The sequence below is a fragment of the Cinclus cinclus genome, chromosome Z (genome assembly GCF_963662255.1).
Source record: "Cinclus cinclus chromosome Z, bCinCin1.1, whole genome shotgun sequence".
In the NCBI taxonomy this organism is placed as follows: domain Eukaryota; kingdom Metazoa; phylum Chordata; class Aves; order Passeriformes; family Cinclidae; genus Cinclus; species Cinclus cinclus.
Genome location: NC_085084.1, coordinates 40,686,460 through 40,705,899, shown reverse-complemented (window position 1 = coordinate 40,705,899; position 19,440 = coordinate 40,686,460). Strand labels below are relative to the sequence as shown.

The 19,440-nt window shown below is 41.7% G+C and overlaps 2 protein-coding genes across 4 annotated transcripts in view; both read left to right on the top strand.

Annotated features, from left to right (window-relative positions):
• Nucleotides 1-420: 420 nt before the first annotated feature.
• On the top strand, nt 421-582 carry LOC134056228 (uncharacterized). The gene has a single exon (XM_062512881.1). It carries the CDS (start codon nt 421-423, stop codon nt 580-582), a length of 162 nt encoding a protein of 53 aa, XP_062368865.1.
• A 448-nt stretch (nt 583-1,030) lies between these two features.
• NRG1 (neuregulin 1) overlaps nt 1,031-19,440 on the top strand; it is a 95,960-nt gene continuing 77,550 nt past the window's right edge. For all 3 annotated transcript variants that reach the window (XM_062512880.1, XM_062512879.1, XM_062512878.1), the window contains exon 1: nt 1,031-1,661. In XM_062512880.1, coding sequence (XP_062368864.1) covers nt 1,031-1,661 — 631 coding nt within the window. The remainder of the gene's footprint in view (nt 1,662-19,440) is intronic.

Here is a 19,440-nt window from a genome sequence, read left to right as displayed (position 1 = left end):
TGGGTGGGTGCGCAACTCCTGTCCGCTCCCTCCCTTTGATTTGATGGCCTTTATTTCTCCTAATTGGATAAAATAGGAAGTCACTGACAGTCCTGCGTTGCTGGGTATACTGATTTCACTCAGAACAGCCCTGCAGGGTGCGGGGGGTGGGGTAGGGGAGGAAGGAGCGAGTCTGTACATCAGGGAAACAGGCTGCGAGGGGGCTGGGGGAGCGGGGCGGGGGGGGAAACGGAGGAAAGTGAATGAGCGCTCAAGGAGGACAAAGAGGGAGGGGAGATAAAGGGAGTTACCACCGGCTTGGCATCGCTGTTGCTTTCAAACCTCTCTGTAATGATATTGTTTGCAGTGATGCTCAGACAGCGAGCACCTGCTGCTCTGTAATGATTCAGCCTCTTTCAGCCGCCGCTGTAACACTACAGGATGCTGCTGCTACTGTCACTTCTGCCGTTGCCGCTGTTGTTAGAGATTTTGCTTTTGCTCCTTCTACCGCATGACAATTGTTTTCCTCGTCTAAGCAGATACCAGCCTCAGATGCTCAAGGTGAGAGTCTTGCCTTTCGCTCTGGGCTACTGGCTTACTTAATTCAGTCAGTTTGTTCAGTGTTTGTGGTTTTCTTTATCTCATCACCCTCCTTCCCCCTGTTTTGTTTTGTTGTGCTTGCTTTTGGGGGAATGTTCTTCCCCCTGCAGAAGAGCTGGAATTGCTTGAGAGGCGTTTAAGGAATTATAAAAGTGGTTAGCAAACAGGAGCTCAGTAATTGCAAAGCTGTTCTCACTTCGGAGGAGCAGAGACAGTGACAGAGGGCTTGGGGGCACAGAGACCAGGGGGATCTAATTTTTCCTGTGCATTACTCCTCTCCCAGTTTGGATGATGTTGCTGAGCTTCGACCTTTTATTGACTCCCACTCTGTGATTTTTGCAGAGCACTGTGACTATTACTACCATCTCTTTTTGTCTGTGTCTCACAGTAATGGACTGTGATAGAGTTAAGGCCTTTTGGAGGTGAGCTGTTTGAGAGCTGATGCTTAAACATGTCTGAAGTAGCTGCCGACACTTTCCCCAGCCCCTCAGCTCAGCTGAGCCCTGATGATGCATCCCTCAACGGGCTCCCGGATGAGGAGAGCATGCCGGGGACCCAAAGAGAGGACAGGAGGGTCCAGGGGATAGCAGGCCTTGCCGCAACCTGCTGTGCATGCCTGGAGGCAGAGCGACTGAAGGGCTGCCTCAACTCTGAAAAGATCTGCATCGCCCCTATCTTGGCTTGCCTGCTTAGCCTTTGCCTCTGTATTGCTGGCCTCAAGTGGGTCTTTGTGGACAAGATTTTTGAGTATGACTCTCCTACCCACCTTGACCCTGGGAGGATAGGACAAGACCCAAAGAGTGCTGTGGATCCTACAGCTCTGTCTGCCTGGGTGCCTTCGGAGGTATATGCCTCACCCTTCCTCGTATCTAGCCCCAAGAGCAAGGCTGAAGTGACAGTGCACAGTGACAGCTCACTTGTACCCTCCAAACCGTTCCTCCAGCCTTCTCTATATAACCGCATCCTAGATGTTGGGTTTTTGTCCTCTGCCACACCTTCGCTGTCACCACACGTCCTGGAGCCTACCACAGCGTCTCAGGCACAAGCAACAGAAACCAATCTCCAAACTGCTCCAAAACTTTGTAAGTAAAAGCTCTGTGTTTCTTTGGTTTTTTCCCTTTCACAGGAAAAAAATAATTTAAAAAAAGCCACTTAACTGTTCTGAGACTGTCTACAAGGAGGGCATGTGATTGACTTGCAAAGCTTAATCATGATATGACAACTACAGCATGGGCTGCCCTCTGAGAACAGCATCTAGAGTCCCCAGAACTAAGTATGCAGGACTTCATCTGAGATGTCTGTAAAGGGCTAGTACCACCTTTTTCTCTGCATCCACATGTAGGGAAGTATGTGATTTGCTTCAAGGGTTTGTCTGATAGCTATTCCACATGGTGTATTTTCCTTATAAATTGGCTTTGTCTCCTGTGCTGGATCTTCCATGTGTGTTCTTTGCCTTGCCTGCAGAGCACTTCTGGTACATCCTTCCTGAAGTCTGTGGCTGGCAAATATCCCTATCTTCATGCAACCCTCAGAATAGTGAGAAAAAGCGATAGCAGATTTGAAGCAGTTAGAACTGGGAACTATTAATTTAGCATCTAGCTTGTGATCTTTCCCTTTCTCTTAACAACAAAGCATACATTTCCCCATTTTTAGGAGCTGCTTCTTGTTTAACTTGTTTCTCATATATTGCCTTACTGCATTTTGTGGGGCATATAAGGAGAGCATTCTTGCCGATGCAGAAGAGTCAATTTTCAAATTAGTCCTTCCTCATCATAAAAAAAAGGAATCTGTATTATTTTCTCAGTAGTAATCATAAAGCATCAAAATACTGCATTGCTGAAGTGTCATTTCTTTGGCATTCATTATTTTAACCCATCAAATTCAAAGTAAACCAAGCCACCAATTCCTGAGCTGTGTAAAGCTGTGTAGTTCTAGTAAAATAGAAGGCGGCACACTCTTCTGCAGAAGAGAGCACAGGGCTGAGGTTTTCTGTGGAAAGCTACAGTGACCAGAGTGAAAAACTGCATTCCTCACAAATCTCCTTGCAGGATCCCATGCCATTTATTCTCCCTCATGTTTTCCCTGTAATGCCACAGGTTGGTCACATTGAAGATGGCACATACTGGACCTCACTCTGGAGCTCTGAAGTCACCACAAGTTCACTTCTAAGTTTAGCCCTTCTGGGACTGGACTTAGTATAGATACATGGCATTTGGTTTACATCTAACATTTTAGGCCAACCACCTTGTCAGTGAAAATGAGCATAACTACAGTGATTTCAAAGGAGGTCCTTTCAGCTGAGAGTCAATCTTGAACAGCAGTTCCAGAATCAATCAAAGAAAGTTCTGAGTATTCCTGTAGAACCCTGCTGCCTTTTGCTTAAATAATGGGTGACAACCATCCTTCAGATTAAAGTAATTTGTCAGATGGAAACAGTCTAATAGAGAAATACTGCTGTACCATTAAATGACAGGGGGCTTTGTCTGTGATGAATTAATCACCTTTGCAATTAAATAGAATTATACTAAGTGAGCTTTCTTTTAAATATTGCTGATGTGTACAATTTTTTTTTTGTAGTGAAAATATTCTGACATTAAATATATGATTCTTTAACACATTTTGCTACATAAAGTGACCAGAGACCATTATTCAGCCATAATTACCTCAAGAATCCCTCTTTAATTTCTACATATGTGGCAAACCTTTATCAATAACATGCTAACTTCATCCCTGAAGTAAAGGAAGGGGTGGAAGGGCACAGAAAAGATTCTTAGGAGATGTCACTGACAAAAAGCTATTATCTTCATTAAGATGTGCTCGCATCTGGGAAATAAATGGTGGTCCAGAAGTTAGGTGATTGGGTTGAGAGGGCATTTCGTGATTTTGATTTTGAGGTTTTGTATGTGTAGGAGTTGTTGGGTTTTTTGGGTTTGGGGTTTTTTTGTTTAATTTTGCCTTATTTTTTTTGAAGATAAATGTGTTTTAAGGCATTGTAACTTCCATAGCTAAAGACTGAAAGGAGAGGGAGAACTGGTAGCAGATCAAGTTTGGTTTGCTCTGGGGGAGAATTTTGCATAGATAGAATTTATTCCAACCGTGGTACATAATTCTGACTATGGCAAGCATCTCTGATTCTCTGCTAAGAAAAATAAGAAAATCTAGCTGGAAAAATATACTGCAGAAGGTCTGCCTAAGAATTCCAAGAGGCATGAAAAGAACTATTTTGGACAGCTCTTAAAGCCCTATCTTGGGGTTTTTGAAACAGCTGCATTTCAAACACATCATTGTGTTTTATGTAGAGCAAGATTTGTTGGAGAGGTTGACAGATTGCGTCAGTGCTAACTTTTTTTTAATGCCTTTGACAGCTATAAAATTCTCAGTGACATGGCTTGAAAAGTAGCATCTGCAAATTGGATTGTCCCTTCTTTTGCCTTTCAGTGTCCTTTTTTTCTTTTCAGGCAGAGTGAGGTAATGTGTTCCCAGAAACTCTTTTATGTACTGAATGTTTGTTTTTTTTCCAGTGCAGAAAAAAATGTGTATTTCATACTCTGTGCTTGATGTACTGTTTCTGAACCTATCCTTTCCATGAGTTTCCTTTTCTCTTCACCTCGCTTTTCTGTCTTACTCAGCATATTCCCCTTAAAGCTGTATCCTTCAAGGTCATAGTCTGCAGAGGGCTAATTGATTCTTCTTTCTCCTGGAGCCTGGAAGAGAAAGCAGAAGAGAGACAATCCTGGTAATTGACTGGTTTTGCTCCTTTTGTTACTCTTAGCCCTTTATCAATACAGAAATATTTCTTTCTGTTAGCTTACTTTTTCTATTTTAATATAATTTTTCCTTTGGTGAAAGAGGAAGGAAAGGTGAATGTTTTAAATCATTCCCTTATTTAGAGAGCTTGTCAATCTTACCATAATTACATCAGAGAAGATATTATTACAGGCAGGATATAATAATATGACCTAACCTACAATCCCTCCCTCTGAGAAGACATGCAGATTGTAATAATGCTATCTCAGTTCAGGAGCTAAATTTCACTTCTTCTAACACTATCATCTTTAAATACAATTCCACCCTTTATCCAGGCTGTTTAGAGATTCAGCTCTGTTGTACTGCAAAAACTGTGTTTCTGTAATAATAGCTTTTATATATCTACAAACCAACCATTCCCCTCTTTAAAGGTCTTCCTACAGCCTCTTCTTTGCATTTAAGAACATTTCCCCACAAAACACCCAGCAAGGCCCGTGTAGAGCTTGCATTCCTGGGGTGGCAGCTCTGCCGAAGCAGCGCAGCACTCCTGTGCTTTAGTTCTGCCCCAGCACAGAGGCACCGTGGGCTTGGCAGGCCAAACCAAGCAGGCCTTGGCTTTGGGAACACAACTCTTACAGCTTGGTGAAGTGCCACAGGGCTCACAAGAGTCAGACCACAGCATGATTTCTCTGGAGTGGGTGTCCCTGGGAGCACAGCTAAAGAGACACATCTCACATCTGAGAGCAGTGTCCAGAGGATGCCCGTGCCCCGTGGCACATCCACACAGCCCTTGCACCTGTTTCGCTTTTGGCTTCCCTGGCCAGCTCCGGTACCATGCGCTGGTGGGCCAGCTGCACACATGGCATGCTGGTGGCCAGGGGATGACCAACAAGCGTGTCTTCATCTCCCCACAGCCCTGGGACTGCGCGTGTGCCTTGGGGCAGGCAGGACTCCTTCCAGTCTCACTGGTGCTGGGCCTCGCCTACAGAATGTGGAAAAGTGGAGAAAGGGTTCTGCATTACTGTCAACCGCCTCTGACTGGGACAGCTCCCTCTCATGTTTCTGATTTCTGCTTCCACTTCAAGTGTGCTGGGTCAGTATTATCAGGATGGTCAGGATGATGCTTTCTCATCCTCAGTGGAAAAAGGTTAAAAGACTGTTTCTGTGGCCTGGTAGTGGCTGGGAAACAGTCTCAGCTCCCCTCCTAATTTGACAAGCTCCACTCCAAGATTAACAAGCTCCCTAATTATGGCAATGCTTTAAAGCATTCATCTTTCCTTTCTCATTCAGCAAGGGAAAAATAATACTAAAATACAAAAGGTAAGCTAAACAGAAGAAAATATTTCTGTATTGATAAAGGCATAGTATAATGAAAAGGAGTGAGACCAGTCTTGAGTTGAGGCACAATGGCTAAATTTGTTGTGTCCTTTTAGAGCTAGAGATGTGGAAAACTGCATAAGAATTGTACTTTACCTTGTATCATATTGTACATATTCCTTACATTTCCCCCCCCTGTCTCTTTAACTTCCACTTACTCTTTCTCAGCTCTGCATTTGATATAGTTTCTCCTATTCACAGTGATTTGGGAAGATCTGTACTGTAGCTTGATGGCAGCCTAGAGGGAGCCTCTCCCTCCACTTAAAGGTGCTGCAGCCCTCAAAATTCAGTATAAAGACAAAGGGGTTTGTTCATAGAATCTTCATGCAATGTTTGTTCTTATTCTTGAAAGAGTCTAATTCTGACCCATGCTCTGTATTTCGAATCCCCATCACAACACCATAAGGTTGAGTCCATGCGTGACAACCTCTGGATGTGTCAAGGTCAGGGATGTCTCAGAGAGCTGCAAGGGACTGTACTCAGGGGAAGTAAGAGGAGATCATACAGCAGAGGCTCTACTACAGCCTTTTCTGTGTTTACTGTTGCTCTGCAGGGCAGTGTCACAGGAGAGATTGTTTATTCCACAAAACTTGAAGATGCAGGAAGAGAGCAACTTAAAGCATGTGCTGCTCCATTTCTGACACAGTATTGGATTTGAATAGCTTCAGATACCTGACTTAAGTGCCTGTATTAGGAAGCTGGTTAGCCTTCAGCTGCATATCCAGCACAAAGGGAGAGACTTCCCCCAGGCAATTTCCAGAGTGACTCTAACAGGAGTCACTCTCTTTCCCCATGAGTCTATAGAGAGACTACCCTTGCAATTCAGCTTCTAAGTATCTACTACACAATCTGAGGATTCATTTTGAAAGCCATGACTTTTCTTTTATGTGAATTAACAACATCTTGTCACAGGGAGGTTACAATTAATCATGGTTAAGATACCAGACAAGTTTTGAGCCTAACTCAGGAGCATATTAAAGGGATGCTGATCTCAGTAGGCCCAGGAGACACAACTGGGCCTCCATTAACAAGCAGCAATAAAGCAAGTGCCATTGTACTGAGCCAGCCAGTCTGTATTGCTCTGATGTTCCAAAGGTCATGATGGCTCCTAGAGGTATATATTTGTGACAGGAGCACTCATGGGGACTGATGGGGTGAGATGCATAAGATGCAGCAATTTTTAGGGAGTTCAGGTCCATTAAGCCTTCTAAAGCAATAACTGTGACTTCCCTTCCCCAGTCCAGTTAGTTCACACTGGCTTTAAAATGTCCTCAGCAAGCACAGTTTGCTCACACAAATTTATTGTTTTATTTCTTTTGGTATCTCTACCACTCCTCTTTTTAGCTTTCATTGATTGCCTGGAAACAGTTCTTCTATTTAACATACAGCAAATGGTATGGATTGGTCCCTTGTTTCTTCCTCTTGGACAAGCACCCCAAATTCATGGCTTTCATATTTTCCTCAGGGGTGTGGTTTTCCTCTCAAGCACCATTCATCATGCACAAAGCATCGTGGAGAAAAAGCAGTATTTCCTGGATTAGTTTTTCTTAATAACAGTCTGAATTTCTTAGTACAAAACAGTAATCTAGACTTGTATATATTTTTTAAGCTTAATTTTCCTTTGTAAACTTCCCTGAGTGTAAGTCACTTATTTGTGCTACAAGGAGCCTTTTGCATGTTCTCATTCCTCATTTATATGCAGGTGCAAATGTAAATACAGAGAATACAATAGATATACAAAGAATATGGCCATTATTTCTTTATTAAAAAATGTCAACTACAACTGTTCTGCACCAAAAATTCTAAGCAAAATTGATTAATAATTGTAATTACAAAATTCAGGGTTTGGATTTCCACCACAGAGGACTAAAATTATCCTCATTCTGTATCTGTTGTATTTTTTATACTAATTATACTTGATTACACTAATTATGTTTGATTTCCTGTCAATGCACTGCAAATAAAGCATACAGCAGCCTACCTCAGATTTGCTGTGCCTAACTTCTGGTTACAGAGAAATCTTGGGGAACTTCCTCTGCATCAGATGAGAAAGCACAATTTGGCTTGCTGGAGGCTAAGTAGCAGGTTAATTGTGGTGCAGAGCTGGGATGATATAAATGAGTGTTTTCATCATTTGCAGTCTTGCTAATGGAAGTGCAATAGATTTGCTGCAGAAATCCAACTCAGAATCAATAGCAATGCAATGAGGCAGCTGGTTCAGGGAGAGCACATGTGATGCCAATCTGCTGCAGACAGTACCTGGCCAGAGATTGCACTGTCTCTTTCAGGAAAGGGAAGACAGACCTAAAAAATGCCATGGGAGGTGATAAAAGAATTTTGAAAGGAAAATGCCCATGTCACCTAGGATGGAATTAGGAGAAAAGGCTTTCTCTTACGAGGGGAGGAGAATTGTTTTCTTTGAGGGATTCAGACCTGTTTGGACTCAAAGTTACACAGTACTAAGTTAAGCAACAACAGGAGTCTTTGTGCTTCAGGTCATGTTTAAGCCACATAAAATCGAGGACTGAATCATGGTGTGTACTTTGGAGATGGATAGGTGGCTTTAGAGTATCTTCTACCAGAGGCTTCTGCCCTCTTTTTCTTAGACAGACCATAGAGAGGAGCAGGCCCTGTCTTTTGTGGACTGTTTTATATTAGGCACACCAGCTATCTTTACAGTTTATATTGAAAGGAGACCAATTTCCTCAAGAGTCAGTGCAGTGAATCACATCTTGATCCTTCACTTTAAAACATTTTGTGAAGTACCAGACACAGTAAGAGGTACACATGAAACTCAGGAGCTGGAGCATGACATTGTTTGGCAGTTAGGGAACAACAAGGGAGAAATGCATTATTTTGAGGTTATGTGAACTTCTGCTTATTTGCACCCTAACCTGTCTCATCCTTCTCCCCCATTCACAGTAGAGTCTTAGTCATTGAAACAAAGGAATAGCTTTTAGCTGAGGAAAAATGTGCAGGAACAAATCCAGTGGGACATGGCTGGCCATCACTCAAGGCTCTCCTAAGCTAAACCAGAGGCAAGGTCCATTCAGCTCTGGACGAGATCAGTAGTATTGCTCCATCCATTTATTATGTTTGGTCCTGTATTGTTTGGCTACAAAAGCCTTATTTCAATGTATATCTTCTCACAATAGTATATTCAGCTTTTTCACATATGCTTTCCCTACCCCCTCCCCGCCTTTTTTCTATCTCTGCTTCGTCCTGGAACTTGCTGGCAGTGCATTCTCATAACTCAGACAGCTTTTTATTTTGGCAATGAATATTGTCTCAGTTTTTGAGATGAAAGGAAATCAATATTGGTTTGGTAGTCACATGGCACTGGGGGGAGTATATGAAGCTATGATCTTAAGCATGATTTGTGACATAGTTCAGTATTTCTATGGAATTCCTGAAAGATGCTTGAATTTTACGATTTTTAACAGTCAATTAATTCATGTGATTAGACAGATCAAAGAAGGAAAAAAAAAAGAATATAAAGCTCATTCAAAAGCCTTTCTCTTATGCAAAAAACAAAAAAGAAAAGAAAAAGAAAAAAAAAGAAATATCTCTGAGCTCATAAAAGATTACTAGAATCTTCTCAGGATGCAAGTGGAAGCTAGCTACTGAAGCAGCACCTTGAGAAGAGAAACTTGGGCTTTTCCCTATATTAATTAATCCAGATAATTAATTTAGTATTCCAGCTTGAATTAAATGGCCTGAATTTTCACTGGTATAAAGGTTCTCAGGTCTGTAGCCCTGTAATACCTATCAGAGCATTGGAAGGCACAGGACACAGTGTCATCCCTACTAAGGCTTCTTCCAGTTGTGGTGTGAAGCCGAAGTGCAAGACATTGACTGCCTTTCCCTTTTTCTAGTATCTCTTTTAAATAAAACCACCTACTTTGACTTTGAAAATATGTGCTTGTACTCTGGCCACTCGTTCATTTACACCTTTCTCCCCTAAACTAAAAAGTTCCTCCATGCCATATATTTCCCACTCACAAAGCTCCACATACACTGTAATCTGCTTAACATTATATAAGCCTTTTTGACAGAGTAGGTAGGCTGAACTCTATGATTTTCCCCATGGAAGAAGCAGTTTTCAGACCTTGCATTATTTCATTGCTCTTCACACTTTCTTATTTTTCAGATAAATAGAGCTGTAATTTTGGTGATACTTAGGCATGGACTAGTCCAAAATTCCAGCAAAAGACAACAAAACTTGCTCATTGCCTTGATCACTCTTTGGAAGTACTCAAGATGCATAAAGTAGCATCAGTGGTTTTTTTTTTTAATATTTTAAGCAGCAAATCAGTAGTAATGTCCAGTCAGAGCAGAAGACTCACACATGCAAGGACTCTCACCAGCCTGTTTCCTTAACTCCCCGGATTGCATACTGCTTCTCACTGGGATGGAAAAGTAATCCTAAGGGCCAATCAAGGGAAGAAAAGACAAATAGTGCCCAACTGTAGCAATGCTGTGTACATTTTAGGAGGAGTTTCAGTTCCCTCATTCCCCATCTGGTTCTGTCCTTCTCTGAACAATGCCTTCAGCAAGTCTTCTTGGGTGAACAGGAGGCCAGCCCAATAATTTGAACTCTGCAGAGTTCTGCTATACCCTTCATGCTTTCAAAGATTTCTCCCTCCATGCCCCACTGACACTTCTCCCACTGCTGGCCCATTTCATCACTTTACGCTTCATTCAGTTTATTATCCATTACTTTGCCCTTAATTCAGTTTATTATCTCAGCTTCTCCAACATTTGATTCTTCCTTCCAAAAGTGGAAACTGTTCTAGTGCATAAATTAGTGAGATGGGAGGATTTTGGTGGTGCTCCTCTCTTCCCAGTTTAAAGATACTTTGCCTATGAATTCTTTTGCATTTCTTTCCTACAGCAGATATGCTGAATGGACTTAGCCTGATAGGGTTTCATTACACCTGAGCATCTTTTATAGTAACAGAACATGAGAATAATGGGGCATGACCATACCAAGAAAGTCAGCATGGCTAATGATGCCAAGATATGTGGGGTTTTTAAGACATTTTTATATTTTTCGAATAGCTTTTCTTGGGCTGTGGGTGTGCTCAGCAGGACAATTAACAGTGTGACAGTAATAGTGCCTTAGCAAGGGAAATAAAGTATATCAGGGTGAGAGCAACAAGTATAGGGGAATGGAATAATGATTGTTAATGTATCTGGTCTGAGTTGATCAGGTAACTAACCACTAATGTGTTGCTATGGTTTTAGGAATTAAGGAGTACAGGATCAAAAGAAAGACCTGATAGAGGTACAGATCCTCCTGATCCTCGTACAGGATCTTGGAGAGGCTTGAGCTCTTACTTACAAAAGCAGGACATCATTAAATATCCAGTAAAGGGCCAGGAAAGTGCAGAGACTTGATTATAACAGGAGAGCAGGGAAGGTCTGATATTTTCTTGCCTGGATAAAAGCAGGAGGAATCTGTTCTCCAATGCCACAGGTATTTAACATTTATCTGCATGGCACTTGCAGCAGATCCCAAAGCAGCTTTTCCCCCTGCTGAGGATCTGAACTAGGAATGCAATCATTCCCTCTGTCCATTGTACATTTCTAAGGGATCCTCTGTAGGGCAGATCATCTTGCCATCTGTTCAAGTGCACCCTTCTTATTGATGGGGAGATCCAAGTAATTGCCCTTCACACCCTGTTTTTTCTAGCCACCCCAATGGCTGGAGTTGTTCTGCATGTGCAGCAGACACTGCAAAGTATCCCTCTGTTATTGAATTCCCTCCCATCACTTTGATCAAAACCCCTCAGTGCACTCCAGTCTTTGCCTCATTAGGCAGCTTACCCTTCTTTTTGGAGGTGTTGATTTAGAGTAGTAATAATAGATTCTGAATATCATCATTAGCAATCTTTGCAAACTCCTTCAGCTAAATAATTTTTTGGGACATACGACTGTGAATGCATTCTCTTTGTGAGCAAAGAAAGGCTGTGTTTCTGGATGAAAAGGCTAATGAATGCATTAGGACACAGACTTGTGCTTCAAAATCAGTTAACAGAAAATCACCTTAAAATTCTCATTTTGGTTTATAAAATGGCATCTGACCAAATCAAAATGGGATTTGAACATATGAATGTTTAAGAACATGAATAGCAACCTTTTTGTTGTTTGCTGTCTCCAAACATTTGAATTTACTGCGCTGTAGAGATTAATAGAAGCCTTTCATGTAACTAGCTTCTCAAGCAACCCTGTAATTTGCCTAATTGTTGCTAATAGATTGCTTAATGTGTTCAGATTTTCCTTCTCCAGATTTGGAGGAATGATTAAAAAGATGTGTTCTGTAAGTGTATTCAGATAACTGCTACAAGCCCAAGAAGCACATTTGCTAGCTGTGAATCAGAGTAAGTACCAGTTCACAAAAGCCACTTAGCTGGGCAGAAGCTGGCAGGGAAGGGGGCTGAAGGCAAAGAAAACAGAAAAATGTTCTGAAGTCTCCTGAACAGGACTGAGATCCAGAGAGTATTGCATGTCAATATGCCAGGATTCAAAGAAAAATCTAAATTTACTTGTCCTTAACATACCTAGCAGCTTCCCCAGGTTGCAGAATACTGTGTTGTTATGCTTTGCTTTTGCATATTATCTGTAATAGCCTCTCAGGGGTGTTACTGATATTTTCAGGATGCTAATACACATTGATTTTTAACAAATGGGTATACCAGCAGTAGTCTGATATTAACTTACATTTAATTTATATCTTAATTTTCATATATTACTCTGTTTTACAAATGTTGATGACATAATGGCAGTTTTTTAATTGATCGAAAATTATGTCTTAGCAGAATCCCAGACACAGTCTTCAAAAAGCACTATTGCAAATGTTGGTCAAATCATACAAATACTTGCCCTTCAAAAGAAAGCTAAAAAATGTCACTCAATAGAGAAAAATCAGACAACTTGATCAGGACTTTTATGTAATTACAGTTCACAAATAAAAGAAAATTTGGAGTATTCAAATCTGGCAGGGAAATCTGCATCATGCAAGGCTGAGCTGAAAATAGATTTTCCAAGCTGGAAATTAACCACAGTTCTTTTAAGGATAAACGTGTTAAACTGCAGGAATTTTTCCTTTGGGGGTTAACTAACCTCCATCAAACACAGTAATGTCACCAGTTGTACTACACTAACTTGCTAAGCTAAGGTGACTGTTTCATATCCCAATCTTGTCAAAAGAAAAGCTTTAGCAAACTCAAATCTCTCCTTCTGGTGACTTTGGGTAAGTGCAAATTTCTTCATGATTACAATAATTACTTGAATCAACTTTTTACCTACACACTGACTCTAGTTTTCATTGAAAACTAGTGGGCAGTGCAGCTACACTGACCTTTATTTTACCTTGTGCTGAATTCTGGATTGGAAATGATCTCCATCTTTACAGTTGCAGTTTAGCCTCTCCTGGGTTAAATGTAAAAATAGAAGAAATGTTGGGATGATCATCTGAAACCTTGGAATGATGCTTTGAAATCTAACACTTAATCTGCTTTAGATAAATATAATGCTTATTTAAAAAGCATTATATTGCATCCCCATGGATGTCCTGTAGGGTGAGTATTCATAAAGTGTAAGACTATGTAGCAGAAGGACTACAAATCTAGCAATATTTGTTAAAGTATGAGGCTTTCTGGGGATGTTCACTTATTAAGACAGCTTTTAAAATTGTCAAATTGTGACTTCCTGTGTGTGATCTCAACCTCAGTCTTTCCTGTGCTTCATTTTCTCGCACTGTTAATGATCTGCCCTTCTCATTGCTTCAGAAGCTTCAAGCTCGTGCTGCTTGTAATTCTCAGCAGATTTGGACCCAGAGTTCTGCTCCTTAAGGCAGCTCATATTTTGAATTATGTATACATCCATTTCAGAGGGACCACATTTCATTGCTCCTTTTTGGGGGTGGTGATGTAAGGGAGTTTAAGTACTGTAGTGACACTTTTCATTTTTCATGTCTTAGCTTGGTTAAGAGCAAGCCTTGAATTGTGTCATTTTTCTCTCATGTGACTGTTTAATCACCTGAGAGAGCACCAGCCAGAGTTTTGTGGTAAGATTGATTATATTCCCATCAAAGTGCTTCCTTCAGCTGAGCGCCAGGAAGTAGCCAGTTTAGCAGCTAATGGGCTTTGGTCTGATGTGAAAATGGTGATGGTGATGGAAATGTCGCTGTAGTGCACACCATCTCTTTCAGCTAGCTGCATGTTGAACAGTACTGAAATGATTGGAAGCTGCTCAGGTTTACAGATGAGGGAAGATACTCCTAATCTGGACTACACAAAGCTGTGCTGTGGGGCACATCAGCTCCTCCTTTGAAAGTGTCAGGGCAGCATGTGTAGGAATATCCAGACATGCAAATGGAGAAAGGTGTTGCTGCAGAGGTAATGATAACATTTTTTCCCTATTAGCCTCTGTAGGTGCTATGAGCTTTGCAATATCACTCCTGGCATCGGCAAAGGATGCTTTAGGATCAGCTAGGACCCCAGTTTGCATGGCACGAAGTGGAGAGAACCAAAATGGAGTGATCTTCCATTTAACACCACCCTACACATGTTCTGACAGCAGCCAGCATTCATATCCATTACAAAACTGGGAGAGAGCTAAGAAAATATACTCACCAGTCCCATTTTACACAGCATGAGTCAATAACAGCACTGTAGGTGACAGCTTACAAATGTTTTGCCTTGCTTGGATGAATTCATAGTCTCTGAGTGCCAACAGCCTTTCTTACAGATGCCTCTGTGATTTACCCTGAGTAACAACAGAGGAAACCTCTGGCAGCACCAAGAATGAAGTCCCACAGACTGAGAGGCAGCTATGCTCCCTTTAAGCAGTAACATCTACTAAGGAAAACCCAGGCAGAAAGAGTAGAAATACAAATAAAGGGTAGTAAGTATAGACTTAGTCTTACAGGCATGTGCATAAAGACACAGCAAAGTAAAAATCATTCCAGAATCCTTCTCTTCACAATATTTTTTCTTTTCATTTTTTTCCTTTGTAGTTTCTGAAAAGAAATATTGTTTAAAATACATAGGAAGACAATATGTCTTCACTGCTAAAATGCCTTTCTGGCATTTATTGCTATAAGTGAATGAAGTAAATGCAAACAAAATAAGATCCTGACATTTCAAGTCAGACTGTTTTTCTGTCATTGTCATTGAACGTAATAGACTGTTAGCTAATGGCTCCCTCAGGGGACAAAAAAAAAAAAAAAGATGCAGTGTTGCACTTCTTTGACAACTGACAAAGTACTAGTTAACCAAGGTCTGGTGATCACATTTCCCTAAGCTGAAAGCTTTGAGTGTTGTAGAACTGTTGTTCACCCTTTGGATGAACCTCAACTAGCTGCAGGGCCTGCTTATGTTTGTATCTGGTTTCTGGTTTTGTTTTGTTTATTGTTTGTTTTTAATAGAGATTGATTGTTTCTTTCCAATCTTGGCTAGTTTCAATTTTTCTACATAAAGAAGCAAAATCAGATCATCACTTGATTGAGCACTATCTGGTCCAATGGCTGTTTTTTTCAGCCTGCCCATTGTATAGCATAGACTCAGGCCTCAGTTCCTCAGCTTCTCATGGAGCTCCATGTAAATTTAGCATGTGCACAAAGCAAGGTTGCAGAGATGACCTTCACACCATCATCTCCTGCATCACTGGCCAGGGGATCTCTCCCTGGGCAACAGTCGCCATGAGAGTGCTTATGTCCCTTCTTCTCCTGTTTGGGTTGGAGGAGGAAGGAACCCACACTCTGCCAGATAGAGAAGCACAGCTGTGGGAACAAGAGGAGCTGTGAAGGGCCTGCTGTGCATCACCACACCACTGTGATAGTGACAGGTTCTAGCCTCTCTGTGGTTAGAAGGAAGGACAGTCCAACAGCACTGACTGGAGAGGTAGCAGGCATCCAATAGATACCCAGCACAAGGACCGCTCCAGCTCAACAGGCAAAAAGGCAGACTCTTTGGGCAGGAGAAGAAGGGATGTAAGCACTCTCTGAACACCCATGGGACACTCATAGGACTAAGTGCAATTTCTTTGGCAGAAATCGCCTCCTTGCTTGTCAGCCCCATCCAGAAAGATTTTTTAGCTTTGCCCTTCACTATTGTCATTCATATAATAAATTGGGGATAATTGCTTGATTTGAAACAACTCTGTCGTCTGCTGTGTAGGTGGGGAAATGGTGCCAGGAACAATCCTTTCTTCTCCTGCCAGTTTGCTTTTCTCTGAAGCGGGGATATATACCGGTTCTGTATAGATGCTGCTGTTAACAAAAAGCAACCTAAGCACTGCCTCAGCTAGAAATGCAAGATTGATTCCATTAGCTGTTCTTTATTCCTAGTGTCCTGCATGAAATCAGCTCCAAAATAGGTTAATATTGTTGCTTCAGAGTGGAAAATGCCAATGTTAATATAAGGTTCATTATGGATAGACAGCTTGGTACGGAGCACAGATGCATGTGATTGTGTCACTGCCAGACTTTTATTTGAGAAGAGAGGTCAAATGAAGGTTTGCATGGGATGATATCCCCTATACCAAACTCCACATCCTATTTGCTAGGATAATGCAGGGATCTGTATCCTCTTTACATCTGAGTTCAGCTCTGCTATATGCTGTTTACAGAAGACAAACACTTTTTCAGCCATGGTCTGAATTATTCTGCTGCTTCATGATTAGGATGGGACACCATGACAAAACTTTAAATCCCACTTGAAAATGAAACATCTTCTGGAAAGCATCTAGCATGAAACTGCAGGAAAACTACTGGAAGTAGTGCAGAGCACATGATGCCTACTGCAGGGATAACAGCCTCTACAAGGTCCCTGTGCACTGCAACAGATGGATCATAATTTTTTGGTACAACACATGATAATTAAAAGGCAGCAGGCCTCTGCTCCAACATCAGTGATGATGGAGAGGTTAAGAGATTTTTCATGGCTCTAGAGTTAGGAGATCAAGATTTACTTTTTCTCTGCTTTGTGAATCTCTTCTCCAGTGGTCCACTGCTCAGAGAGGAAACTGACATTACCAAACATATGAAGCCAGTGTACCCCCTATGTGGGGCTGGGGTCCTTGACTTTCTGGGGATTGATGTGCAAGTGAATGAACAAACCTCTTCCATCTGTCTTATCTCAGAGTGCCCTTGGAGTTAAGTTTATGAGTGTTATTGCATGAACAGTGTGGGCTCCTACTTGGAAATGCTGTGGCTGGTACAGGTCTACTCACAGTCTGAATAGAGATTTGCACAGAGCTGGAGTGAATACTTGGTTTGAAGGGGTGCCCCAAAATGGGGAGAGTGATGCTGTTCCATGACCAAGGACTGCAGCACCAAGCCTTACATCATGCTTCCATATCCTCACTCCCCATGTGCTATATAACATCTCATTTGTGGCAGCCCTCTGTTGTTAATCCATCTACCTGAGGATATACTTCTAGGGAAAGATTGTGGTTTCACACAGTAACATGGAGACACTTGAACTGTGAATGACCTGTTGTCCTTTAGGTGAAGACTGATGTTAAGTTACTAGTACAGGACTGTATTCTAGGTTGATTGTACTTCAAGACTGCAGGCTGTGAGGAGGTCCCAATCCTTCAGAGAATGATCATGTCAACATAGTTAAATTTTCAGGATCAGGATCTGCTAGCTCTTTTATGCATTTTCCTGGCCTCACACCTTCTCAGGTCACAACTTATATTCATCCTGCACCCCAAGTACTTTTTGGTAAATATAAGAGGAGTAATCAACTGTAAGGTGGGGAAACAACATCTGTGAGACTTCTCAGTATCTTCTGATACTGAGCAAGGTTGCATAGTGTGTTTTATGCTGCAGTCTGCAAGGCATGAGGCAAAATGCTGCACACCTCTTAGACACCAAACAATACAGAATTCTTTGGCTCACAAACCACCAGCACCCAAAGTGATGTTCTGCCATGTAATACGCCTGTTTCACATTCAAAAAGGGGCAAAAAAACAAACATACTGTAGACTATTTTTTACCTTTCCAGTGAGTTGGTGGATATGGCAGAGGCCAGATCTGTCATGAGAGTTAAGATCATTAGGAGGAAACATACCTAATTTTCTCCTAGCTACTCTTACAGTAGAGGATGTGTGAGTTAATGCCTGCTTAATGAAACTGTCATTTTAGGTGTGACTGCTAAGCTTTTACCAATCACACTGGAACAATGTTTTCACTTACTTTTTTGGGATCATCTCTGAGGCTTGTGTAGACTTCTACAGGTATCAAATCTAAGTATCTGGAAGATAATTGAAACATGGATTCAGCATGTAGTAAGTGGTAGCCTTGTATGGTATGGCCCTGTCTTCTCACGCTTTCTCACAGATTTGAAAACCCAAAACCAGAAACATCTGCAGTAAACCAGGTTTATTGTTCTATTGTGTTCACTGATACTTGTGATACCGATACTGTCTGTCTCCCAACTACCCTCATCTACTTCCTGCTTCCAAGGTAGTTTTTTTCTTTTTTTTAAGAGGTCTCTTGCATCCTGAAGCATTTCAGTGGTATATTGTTTCCTGATCGCAATGCCTTATATCATGACCTGGTTATCTGACACTTTCGGAGAATGACAGGGAAGCTAAAAGCTCTTTATCTGTTGCCTTGGGACATGGCTAAGACTCCTTTCACTTAGAAATTCAAGGGGAAATGGTTTCTCACTAGACTAAAATTACTATATTGTTAGAGAGATTAAATAGAATAATCCTGAAAATCCCTAGCATATTAGCACTGCCCAGTTCCAACCTAGAGCTGATGGAACAATATTTCCTAGAAACCATCTATTATTCATCTCTTTTTTTTTTCTTTAAAAGAAAGACCATAGATGCAGAGCATAACTTGTTTTACTTTTGCTTCAAAAGAAATGCCATGCTGTTTCATCGTTCAGGGTGCAGTTAGGTCCTGTTGGAGAACTATATAACAATCTGTTCTTGCCGTGGTGGGGGAGGCCATAATTTATTATGGCCAAAAAGGGCTTCTCAGGAGTATAAGGCATTAACAGTGAGCAAGCTACCAGGTTCATAAATCCCCAGAGACAGATAGAGAGCTCTCTAGTAAATGAGGATTCTCGTACAGCCTCCCACTCCCCTTTCCAGGGTGTTGCCAATCTTAAGCATGACAAAAACAACCTTTTCTAGTAATGTTTTACTCAGTTCCTCTCACACAAATACACTGAGTTCTGTAATTGCTTCTCATAAAATACATTTGTCTGCCTAACTCCTGCCATGTCATTCCTACAGTGCAGGATCTTCCTGGTGCTAATAGAACTCTTGCAAGCTTAGGACTGTGCAGACATGGGGAAGGGTCCTGAAATCCAGTCAGGGCCTCTATTATCACAAAAGTGTGTTTTATTGTGTAGTAGTTGCCTGGGGCAGGAATCATCCAGACTCAATACCGACAAACCTACTTAGGTACCACAAATGATGTATGTGCTGCCATGGGGGCTGAACTGAGGGGGGGCAGAACTAATTCTGCCCTGAATGGAGGACAGAACTAATTAGCTCTCTCCACAAGCACTAGAGTGGCATTTTGAGAGGCACACTGTTCTGGGCAACATGGGCAACAAGGGTTTTTCTCAGTGCTGCATCTCTTCATGTTCACCCTTCTGTCTTCATGGATGTGACAGGGCCTGGCTTTGCTTTGGACAAAGGCCAGAGCAGCAGTGCAGGCAGCAGTAGGTTTGAGTCTCAGCAGAAGCAGTGTGTGCCAGCCCC